The sequence below is a fragment of the Podarcis erhardii genome (genome assembly GCF_964252035.2).
Source record: "Podarcis erhardii genome assembly, chromosome: 9".
NCBI classification, from domain to species: domain Eukaryota; kingdom Metazoa; phylum Chordata; class Lepidosauria; order Squamata; family Lacertidae; genus Podarcis; species Podarcis erhardii.
Window position 1 is genome coordinate 41077973 of NC_138512.1, and position 12064 is coordinate 41090036.

General features: G+C 42.1%; 1 protein-coding gene across 5 annotated transcripts in view; it reads left to right on the plus strand.

The window, feature by feature from the left end:
• The window catches only part of GATB (glutamyl-tRNA amidotransferase subunit B), a 57787-nt gene that overhangs the window by 11020 nt on the left and 34703 nt on the right, over positions 1-12064 (plus strand). For all 5 annotated transcript variants that reach the window (XR_014159882.1, XR_014159883.1, XR_014159884.1 and 2 more), the window contains exons 4-7: positions 2541-2739; positions 3866-3988; positions 9017-9130; positions 11242-11326. Coding sequence is in view for 1 of the 5 variants with exons in the window: in XM_081875352.1 (XP_081731478.1) it covers positions 2541-2739; positions 3866-3988; positions 9017-9130; positions 11242-11326 (521 nt within the window). In the remaining 4 variants the exon portion in view is untranslated. The remainder of the gene's footprint in view (positions 1-2540; positions 2740-3865; positions 3989-9016; positions 9131-11241; positions 11327-12064) is intronic.

Genomic DNA, 12064 nt, shown 5'->3' on the forward strand with positions numbered 1-12064 from the left:
TTGGATAATTAAATTGAGAGAAGGCGCTGCTAGGGCCAGACTTCCTTTATTCCCTCTAATTGTCTGTTAGGGTTAAGACAAACAGTCTGATATTGATCTTTGCGTTTGAAACGAATGTATTACAAATCTGCATTATGGTCCTGTAGACATCACAGGCATTAGTTCTCGTTACTTTAAAGGATCTGAAATGCAACATCCTGTTTTTACATGTTGCTGGTCGCAAAAGCAAATGAAGAAGACTTTAAAAAATCATGCAGTTATTACCTGCTGATATTACAGATGACGCTTATATTAGGACCAGACTTGCTTTTTCAAACGTAATGAGGCAAAGCTCAGATCTAAAGTGAAACCCGTCCGTTCAAATTCATCAAACAGTCAGGATTTATCGTTTTAAAATTTAAATGGGGCCTTCGTTTTTCCTTGAAGCCACAATTGTAATACTAAAGATCCATGATAGTTTTTTCTGCTCTCTGCAGAAAATACCTGCATCAGGAGTGGAGAACCTCCAGCCAGCCTGTGCCCACCTGGCTATTTTGGGGGAGCCATGGCCCACCTAATATCATGCATCCATTTGAAGAAGCAGTTTGGATATGTGCACTGCAGTGCGCCTTCAAACCTCCATTTTGTGGAAACGTGAAGGAACAGCACAAGGGCTCTTTGAAAGCCCTTTGTAAACATTCCTGCGAGCAGTGTGGATTGTTTACTAAAGACTGTTTGAAAGTCCTACCAATATGGTATTCAGAGGGCAGCATCACCTGATATCACTATACGGTGAGGTGATTGACAAGTGGTTGGCCTCACCTACTTGGCAAATTTGGCCAGAATAGGTTCCCCACCACTGCCCCATATTCTGGGGATGGGATGAAATGGTAGGGAGGGAGTATCTCCTTAGAAGTGCTTAGTAAGAAAACCCCCTAATAAGTTGCTGTCATTGTTGACTTCTACACCTGTCTAAAAACCTTTCAGGGTAGTCAAAACAAAAAAAAATCCTTCCAGTAGCACCTTAAAGACCAACTAAGTCAGTTCTTGGTATGAGCTTTCGTGTGCATGCACACTTCTTCAGATACCATGTGCTAACACATGTACCATGTGTTTTTAGCCTAAAAACAATGGTATCTGAAGAAGTGTGCATGCACACGAAAGCTCATACCAAGAACTGACTTAGTTGGTCTTTAAGGTGCTACTGGAAGGAATTTTTTTTGTTTTGACTATGGCAGACCAACACGGCTACCTATCTGTAACTTTCAGGGTAGATTAGATTAAGAGATAGAGGTTGCCAAAGGTCACCTAGGCTAAACTAAACATGATTTGGGAGATCTCTAATCAAATCACCTGGCCTTTTTAAAAGTATAAAATCTGCCATGGGGAAGGGTTGTGGAGCTGGGGAAAAGGTGTTTATCCTTCCTTGCTCTGCTGTTTTCTCAGTCAGAACTACTGGTCCTGAGGCTGATGAGGGCTCCACTGGGAAGAGGTGCAGTATCCACATGCAGAGACCACAAGTGGTTTTTAGCCTAAAAACAACGGGGGGCGGGAAGCCATGTGGTTCCTCTTAAACCTTAACAAGTGGGTGGGGGATCCATGATTGTCTACTTTGACTGTTGCAAGTTTATATGTGAGTGGGAATTTGAAAGTGTGTTCATGGTACCATATACAAAGACCGTATGAAAATAAACAACAAAATTCCATTCTGGGTGTTGATTAAAGAGAGGTTGACTGCCAATTCTGTTTGTTATTTTTTGAACATTTTAAAAGGGGTTCTGCTTGTGGTTCAACTTGAAATAGAAGAACCATCAAGCCACTCATTAGGGTTTGGAGTTTCCCTTTGAGGTTCACACACACAAGCCTTAATTTTAGCCAGGGCTCCCTATAATTTAGCCCCACAATCTATATTCAGTACAATCACATATGACACACAAAAGGATAATAAAGTATTATTACACTGTAACAAAACAATAGAAGTCACATTTTGTTAGCTCAAAACACATGCAGTCTGCCCCTTTTCTCTTGCCATACAGTGTGTTAAGTGCACAATGCCCAGTTTGTTACGAGGGGGAAATGGGGTAGAACACTAACGCAGGGTGTGACTTATGTGAAGGGGAGAGATAGCAGGCGGGAGAGGATACTTGACCCTTCTGTCAGCCAGTTCAATCTTACTCCCCAAGGTTGTTTTTCTCATGCAAAACTGCCGTAAGCTAGCATTATCAGAGCCTGTAATGAGATTCATAGTTTTATTACACATGTAGATAAGATAAATGCTACTTTGGAGATCTTTGGACGGTTGGATATGAAAAATGGGGCTTCAGATAGAAAATGGAATGCCTGTTTCTTCTTGTCACTTGTCATCTGTTAGGTTTAAAAAGTAATCATTTTAATGGGGAATGGTGGAGGGGAAAGCAAAGGGGAAAGATTACACTGAGTCTTTAATGTGTATTGCATGAATTTGTTGCTAATAATTGCTTAGAGAAAAGGGCCATCTATTGGAATATAAAGTTGATATACAACCATTTTAAAATTGTTGATTGCTGCAATTTTAAATGCAGGCTGGCTATCAGATCACTCAGCAAAGGCTTCCCATTGCTGTGAATGGGAACTTGTCATACATTCTGCGCATGGGGAAAAACCAGAATGAAATGGTAACCAGGAGTGTGAGGATCAAGCAGATACAGTTGGAGCAAGACAGTGGAAAGAGTCTTCATGATGATTTAAGGAGCCAGACCCTTGTGGATTTGAACAGGGCAGGTAGGTTTGGTACTCTTTTGTCTATGTAACTATTATTTATATTTTTTAAAAGGAAAAAGGCAGCAGCATTCTGTGCTTCTGTCTGAGGCTGTCAGTGTTACCTCCTGATTCAAGTTGTTCTACACACACAAACATAAACTGAAAGACTGGCTTGATCAGGGCATCAAGAGAATGCCTTTCTTACAGCTGGTCTGCATGTCTGGCAGTAAATCCAGGGATGGGACTCTGGATGATAGTTGTGTTTGCCATTTTCTAAGGTGAAAGGTGAATCTGGATCCTTCATACATGCTCAGGCACACACAGAGAGAGCTGTTCTTCAAGCCCAGGTTCTTCCAGCCAGGAGTGTGAATGGAAGAATGTGGATTTAGACATGAACTGAATGGAAAAGTGTGAGACGACGGATTGATACAATATGGCCTAGATGCTGAACCATAACATCTCAGCCCACACATACATGCTTACTATTTTGAGTAGGGGAAAGATTGAGGTTTGTTGGGGAAAGTTTAAGCACCTTCCACCTGCTGGGTCTTGCTGCCAATTCTGTTTTTCAGTGGCCTGTGCTGCCAAGCCTGATTTTTTTTTTTTTTAAATTGCCAAACACAATAGAGAGGAATTGCTGTCTCTGAACCTTCTCCTAGCCCAAATTAGGAAGTGTCTTGGCAATACTATGGGTCGCTATGACTTTGCTGAATTTTATTACTTGATGAATTTGTTCTCATCATTTGCTTTTATATGCCAATGTGTTTGATGTTATAGTGATTGCAATGTCTGTTTGTTTGTTTTAATGCTACTGCGATTATTGCGAGCCTCTTTGTGCTCAACATTTTGTTGCTGGAAAAGCGGGATACAAATATTAAATCAACTCAACACTGCTTTGGAGCTGTTTGCTTTCCCCTTGAAAAATGTTGGACCTCGTTTTTTCTCTTGGTGATAGAGGGAAATGAGCATTTGTGTGCTGGTTCTGCAGATCCAAGTGTTTTGACAGTGATTAAATAATAAATGATAACCAGTATCTCCTGACACAAAAGCTTAAGCACTTTTTATGTTGGCTCTTCTTTTTTAATGTCTGAACTGTTTACATGAGATCAAAAGCTGCTGCTCAGAATTTCTTGTCTGTCTCTGGTAGGAGTTGGCCTCATGGAGGTTGTCATGGAGCCCGACATGTGCTGTGGGGAAGAGGCGGCTGCAGCAGTGAGAGAGCTTCAGCTTATCCTGCAGGCTCTTGGGAGCAGCCAAGCAAACATGGCAGGTAGAGACCTAGGAGGGCATGTTTATCATTCCTCAGCTGTAATTTTCCTCTCACAAAGGCACTTTCACGGCATCTTACTTACTTTGCCTTCCAGCTGCTTATCGTTCGGTATTGTTGTGGTGCCGTGTTGTGTTTTGGTTCCTTTTTTCCTTTGTCAAAATCTTCTGATTCTGAATTAAGGTCACTTGGGCCTCTGGTGCCCAAGAGGGGCCCAGCTGCCTCATCTTCAGCTCAGATTCTTTTGTACTCCTAGGCCTTTCTAAATTTTACATAATAAATCTTAGCAGGAAGGGAATGACTGATGGCTTCTGTGCTGCTGCCTCTCCCTCCCCCTCCCCTTCCCTGCTTGCCTTCCTTCCAAGTGATGCTGTGATGCAGAATCTTTGGAACGACTGCAGTTGCAACCCGACTATTAATCTCTGGGCTCACCTCAGCTATGTGGGAGCAATCCTGGGAGGGTTTGGAGAGAGGATCAAGCAATGGGGGTAGAAGTGGATGTTTGATATCAAACACTTAACATGGTAGGGTATATGCGTGTGTGTACATATACCAATTGCATGTTAGGATTCGTCCAGCACCTCAGAATTCATTCTAGATCAAGGTCCCCACAAACTACTTATAATGGAGTTACAGATAGGTAGCCGTGTTGGTCTGCCATGGTCAAAACAAAATAAAAAAATTCCTTCCAGTAGCACCTTAAAGACCAACTGAGTTAGTTCTAGGTATGAGCTTTCGTGTGCATGCACACTTCTTCAGATACACTGAAACAGAAGTCACCGGACCTTTCTATATAGTGAGAAGGTGGGGAGGGGTATTACTCAGAAGGGTGGTGGGAATGGGTGATTGGCAGATTAGCTCATCGCAGCTATCTGCCAATCACCCATTCCCACCACCCTTCTGAGTAATACCCCTCCCCACCTTCTCACTATATAGAAAGGTCCGGTGACTTCTGTTTCAGTGTATCTGAAGAAGTGTGCATGCACACGAAAGCTCATACCTAGAACTAACTCAGTTGGTCTTTAAGGTGCTACTGGAAGGAATTTTTTTATTTTACTTATAGTGGAGTGCATGAAGAAGCACACTCATACTCAATTCCTTATTATATTGTGTGCATCTTGTCACCTCCCCCTTTCCTTCATACTCTCGTCTTTGCATGCAGCCTCACAGTTGCTGAAAGCAGCAATAATTATTTAGGAGGAAACACGCTGTCTGCTGTGGGCTCTGTGCTTCTGAACAGTGGTCAGCAGCTTTGCTTATTTCTGCCCCTCCTGTTCAGAAATCATCAGCAGAGAAAAATTGTAGCCACTTAAATAGGGCAGCTGCCTTCCAAATAAACCCTCAGAGGGGCATGGAGTGGATGATGGCGTCTGCCACTCCTTGTCAGTTTACTTGAGGTTTCCATTGCTGTCTGCTGCCTTCCCCAACACCAATTCCTCTGCTTACAGTTGCAATAGTTCCTGCTGGTAAGAACTTTTTCAGGAAAGCAGCCTTACCTGGAAGAGGTATCATTGATTTTTATCCTTTTTTATTATTTATTTGTTTCCATTTGTTTCCTGCTTTTGTATTGAATGGTGCCCAAGGCATCTTTTTAGGTATTCTTTGTGATGGCTTCTTTTTTTATTTTCAACGCTTAACTGAAGTACCAAGCACCCATAAGCCTTGACATGGAGCATATTCCTTAAGATATAATTTTCAGGGAATGCACATTAATTTGCATCCCTTTTTTCCAATGGTGGATTTTTGGCTGTGAAATTCTTGTGGGGCTTGCACCATTTGCTCCTCTGTCTGCTAGTGGTATTTTTTTCCTGCAGTCTTATCAGATTCAGCCACATTCATTTTTCAGCCAGTGATACAGAGGCTACTTTTGTATTATCTGAGCTATTTCTCATTGAGGATAAGTTTGCCCCTTCCTGCCTTATCTATCTTCCAATTGAGTGTGGAGACAAAGGCTGAATTCAACATCCATCCTTTCAGTAGCAAGTACCTGCAGTGTGCCTAGATCAGGTACATGACTTCATTGCAAGATAATCGGAAAAGGTGGAGGCATTTGGGGGGAGATGCTAGCTGTCTGATTGCCATGCCGTGCCCTTGGGTCTAGGAGAGTCTCCAGGAGTAGATTGAGCACATGGTTGCTACCTACAAGAGTGGGACTTTGAAGTCAACTAAAAATGAAGGTGAAGGTATGACCTGTCAAAGGGTAAGCAATAAGTAGTTCATCTGCAGCTAGGAGTCTAAGAACATGCAATTGTTTAATGGACACTTAATCCAGAAAGAGCATTGTGATAAAGGACATATCAGAACTACAAATGAGCTGTGGGCCAAGGGAACAGGTAGTAGAGATTCACTTCCACTCAATACAAATACAATTTCAAGTCTTAGGGAATGCAGGCAGAGTTTCTGTTACTCTGCAGTTTCATTATTGCCCGGTGGAATTTGGTCCTGGGCATAGAATTTCTGACAATATTTGCCTTTTTTAAAAAAGAGAAATATTTCTAGTCCTCAGGATTTGGGGAAATGTACTTACATATAGCTCTTGCCAACCTAGCAGTTCGAAAGCAAGTAGATAAATAGGTACCGCTCCGGCGGGAAGGTAAACGGCATTTCTGTGTGCTGCTCTGGTTCGCCAGAAGCGGCTTAGTCATGCTGGCCACATGACCCGGAAGCTGTACGCCGGCTCCCTTGGCCAATAAAGCGAGATGAGCGCTGCAACCGCAGAGTTGGTCACGACTGGACCTAATGGTCAGGGGTCCCTTTACCTTTACCTTTACTTACATATAGATATTTTGTAGAATCATAGGAGTATGAAATGTGTCTCAAGGACAAGATGCAGATTTTTTTTGTTTGCTTGGTTGGTGCTGTGTTTGGGTTCCTGCGCTTGTGAAATACATACACAACCACAGAATTGGTTGTGTATAGAGCTCTCAATATAAGCAAGAGGTCCAATGGCTTCAGTCAGTGATGTTCAGGCCTTCTGTCTTGAGGGAACCCTTTTCACATTAACAAGCCTACCGAGGAGCTCCTGTATGTGTTGGCTCAAGAACATCTCCAGATAGGCCTGCCAGAAACTATGTTGAGTGGACAATACTGAGCTAGGTGAAACTTTGTATCTTCTTTTATTCATAAATTAGCCAATCAATTTATTGAGCCAATCAGTTTCTTGAGCAGTCTAGCTCTCTGACAAATGTGCTTGTTTGATAGACGTGCTTGCAAACACAAGTTTGTTGTATTCATGCTTTTTCATACTTCACACTTACAGTATACATACTTTACTATAATGTAAAAATTGTCATGTGTGAAGTATGCCAAAAGCTGTTGATCAGAGGAGAAACAGATCCATACCCACAACTAAACCAGCAGCATGCAGTCATCCATCATTCTGGCAATGAGATTTCCTTGCATCCATGCAGTGTTTTTTTCCCCTGGGGGGACGCAGGGGTACGCATGCCCCTAAACATTTTGTGCATATTTGTACTTTTTTCCATTTACTGTATTTACAGTGTGAACTATAAAATTGTGATTTTCTTGAGTCAAAATGAGAGTACCCCCTAAACATTTTTAAAGAAAAAAAACACTGCATCCATGTACATGTGCTTTGTGAGAACACCTTAAAAGGAAGGGCGCTGTCCTCCAGCACTTTTCCTTGCCTAGTGTTCTTCACAAAAATATAGAATGGGAGCACTTGTGTCTTTGGAAAGTGCCCTTGAGAAGACTTAACTCTGGCTGGACAATCAGTTTTTATCCTTTACAAATGCAATTCCTGTGCTGTTTACTGCATTGTGTAAATATCCAATATTTGCTTCACTTTAAAGGGCAGTAACTTAAGTGTTGATAAGAAGGAAGATGCAAAAGTGTGTGTTCTGTGTCATTTAGCGGGATGGCATTTATTGGGGAGGGTGTTATATTGGTTGCCAGACTGTTAGATACCTGTTTTTAAAAGGATGTGGAAAAGCAAAGAATAATAACTCGAAAAGGCTGTTGTGGTGTTTCTACCCCAACTTTCTCTTTAGCCGGAGATTGCCCTCTGCATCACTTTCTACAGGGCTTTATGTATGACACTTTTTGGCAGCTGGGAAGGCTTCGAAATTGTATTTGTGGCAAAGATTACAGTTCCTTGCAGGGAAGGCAAAAACAGGTTTCTGACACCTGTCCTTGAGGCGTAAATTTTCAAGGACACTTCAGTAAATCTGCCCTGAGCAGTAATTGGCTTTGTGACAGAGCCATGTGAACTCCTCAAATGATAGTTTCATACTAGACAAAAGCCATATTCTGTCTTGACGTTTTGTGGTTTCACTGCTTGCCGTTAGGGACTTTGGTCAGATTTCTCTTCTCTTCCCAGGGAGGATCATCAAAGGACCTTCATGTACAACTATTAGTTTGGTTAAAACCTCAAGAAACAAAGTCTGATTAAAGGAGGTGTCACACTGCACAAAGTTTGCACAGTAGATTCCAAATGTTGTGCCGCAGTTCTCTGTGCTATGTAGTCTTGCCAGGAATTTGTATCTGAGCTACAAAACCTTAATGGGGGGCATGTCCTCTATTTTTTTTATTTTAAAAAATAGACTATGGCTGCACAAGTCCCATATAGCTCTGAAGCAATGACTTGAAGTCTATTCAAAATGAGTCTAGAAGCTTGGAAATGATGTAAGAGCTTCATTCCATTTGATTTCTGAAACGGTTGGGTATTCTCTCAATTGCTTCTGTTCTTAAGATGTATGCATCTGCTATCTTGAGAGGGATGTCCATGTGCTTGTTTCACAGTTGAGAAATGTCGACTTGGGACAAATCTCTAGAAGAGATTCCAGTGTGTGTGTTGCCTCTGACAGAACTGTCAATCCCTTCTTGTTAGATCTTCAGGTGTAGAAAGATGCAGGCATGAAGGAAGAAATGGGCCTTTGATTCTCTTCAGGGACAGCTAATCCATGTCCCTGTCCCAAACTTTTTATTGGAAGCCCTGTACAAACCACTTGCAGATAATGTGGGATTAATTCCATTTGATGAAATCTCATTCTACTGCTGATATCTCTTTAGAGGGTCAACTGAGAGTAGATGCCAATGTATCCGTGCATCGCCCTGGAGAACGTCTTGGAGTGAGGACTGAAGTGAAGAATATCAACAGTGCCCGATTTCTTGCCAAGGCCATAGGTAAGTGAAGCACTTCCTCCCAAATGAAAATCTGGACAGGGAGTTTGGAATCCCATGCCAGAAAAAAACCACATCAGTTTCTGTTACTGGGCATGTTATGCTAATAATATATACAAACCTGCTATCTCTAAGTTGCATGCATTGTCTTGATGTTTTTAGCCTAGCTGAAATCCATCATTGTGAACTGTAATAATGTTTTGCATTGATAGCAGTCTCTGTGTGTAGAAACCTTTGGCTTTTGTGTGAGTGGGGTGCTTCTTTTGCCCCTGGCCACAGATGGTCTAGAAATATAGTGATTGGAACGAGCCTTTGGGGGAGGAGACCTTGACTGGGAACATAACTTCTTTGCTGCCTTCCTTTTTTGGAATGGCTGCTTGTACCATCACTTCTGTAATCAATAGGACCAGGTGCCTGCAAACTACTTAAACGGTACTTAATTGGCTGAAATGCAAGCATGCTGGTTTAATTTGTTCTTCTTAATTTTGTTTTCCTTGTTTTAAGTTATTACCTTATATTGCATGTTAGCCCATTAGGTGTGCACACATGCATGAAATGTGGTGTTATAATACAGGGAAAGTATAATTTCTTGGCTGGCAATTGATTGGTGGGTTTTTGTTAGCAGGGCCTCCTCTGCAACAAAGAAAGCAAAATGTAATGGCTTGCTGTTTAGCCCATGACAGTTTTAGTTCCATAGTAGCACGGCCACATTCCCTTAGATGATGCAAGAGATGCAGAGTGGGGGGGGGGGAGTATATGAGCCACAGAGAATGTGCATCTGCAATGTGAGTGTCACATGAAGAGGCGGATGCTGCTGTGTTTCTATGCAAGAGAATTATTGGGCTCAGAACAGAGAAAGGGAAACATGGGAGGGAGCCTGAATATTGTCTAGTGGAACCCCCTACAATGCAGGGATATACATACAGTGGTACCTCGGGTTACAAATACTTCGGGTTACATGTTTTCAGGCTGCGGACCACGGGAAACCCGGAAGTACTGGAAAGGGTTACTTCCGGGTTTCGCCGCATGCACCGAAGCGCCAAATCGCGTCACGCATTTGTGCAGACGCAGTGCTGCAGGTTACGAACGCTGCCGGTTGCGGACGTGCCTCCATCACAGATTACGTACGCAACCTGAGGTTCCACTGTACATCATTTTGTTCGTATGCGTCCTTTACATAGATAAAACCATGCTCAGGGCCACTTACAACATGGGGGGGAAACCATAATCACAAAACGTAACAAAAATAGTCATAAACAATCAATAAAACATCAACAAGTACACCACCAAATTGCTCAGTTTCCACATAAATCATAGTAAGATCTGAAACAGAGACTCAAAAATAGTAATATAACAGCAACAACCCCCCAGAACAAAAACCCCTAAACAATACTTCAGCCCAAGAGTCTGTTCAGCAGCCTAAGCTTTTGTAGCTGGAGTCAGTCAGAGCCGCACTCTCCCAGGCCAGGTGGGGAAGCATGTCAGAGGGCATGTCTTCCAGGACTCAGTCAAGATTTATGAGTGCCACTATATGTTAGAGGAAGAGCTATAGCTCTGTGGTAGAGCGCATGCTTTGCATACACAAAGGTCAGTCTGTGGCCTCTCCAGGGAGAACCAGAAGGACTCTAGTTTAATCCTGGATTGTCACTGCCAGGTGGACCAGTGGCCTCACTTGGAGTAAGGCAGATTTATATTTCTGTATATGCGGGTTATTTTTGCATCTCGGGGTAAGTCAAAAAACACAGAACTTGCTCTTGATCTCCAAAAGAAATTAGTCCAACAAAGGCCCTTTTGAATAAAGGTGGAGATAAAAGTGTGCAGTCAGTCTTAGTCTGTATGAGAGCAGAATGACCGTTTCAGCTGTATGACTTCAGGGTGTTTTGGAATGGGATTGTGTTGAAAATTTATGCCTTCCAAAAACGGTATAAATTAAATGTCAGAAAGCAATTCAGTTTATTTGTGATTCTCTAATATTTCTGTTAGGCTTACTTTGGCATTGATAAGCATTTTAAAGTGTGTGTCTCCCCCAACCCCCAACCCCCAACCCCCCGTTTGAAAATTTTAAATAGGAAAGGTGCATCACAACTAAGCTTAATTTATTTATTTTTGTTAAGACTATGAAATACAAAGGCAAATTGAAGAGCTGGAGAATGGAGGAACTATTTTGAATGAAACCAGAGCCTTTGACTTTAAACGTGGGTAAGTTTTTCATTCTACCATTGGTGGGGATTGAAGGCAGCATTATTAGCCACAGAGCCATCCTGAACATATCTGATGCTTTGTTCCTAAACAAAAACATTTTGAATTATGGACCCATGGCCTCTTCATACAACCACTGGACATGTGGTAGCTATGAGGAAAGTACTTTGAAATTCTGTGTGATGGTTCTTGCCTGTGGCAGTCTGGCTTTCTGCCATATTTGTAGTTTTGGTTTTCTACACATTCTCCTTTTTGTGTTTAAATGCTGAAAGTCAAATTCTACAGAGGATGGACTTGGCATACAACCACCAAAGCGCCTAGGTTTCTCCCCCCCCCTGCCACCTGCTACATACTGAAATAATCATGTGATTATGCCTCTGTGAGTGGGAAGATTCCCATGTAAAGATGCTGAAGTCGGCAGAATAATAATAATAATAATAATAATAATAATAATAATAATAATAATTTATTATTTATACCCTGCCCATCTGGCTGGGTTTCCCCAGCCAGTCTGGGAGGCTTCCAACAGAATATTAAAATACAATAGTCTATTAAACATTAAAAGCTTCCCTAAACAGGGCTGCCTGTTCAGGAGATAAGCATTTAAATTGCTAAGAGTACAAACCATGGCCACCTGCCCCCACACCTGACATCAGGTAACCATGAAGCTGCAGAGGACAAATTTGAAGCTTAAAATGTCAGTGAACCCCACTTGCCAACGAGCAGTCAGCTAGGTTG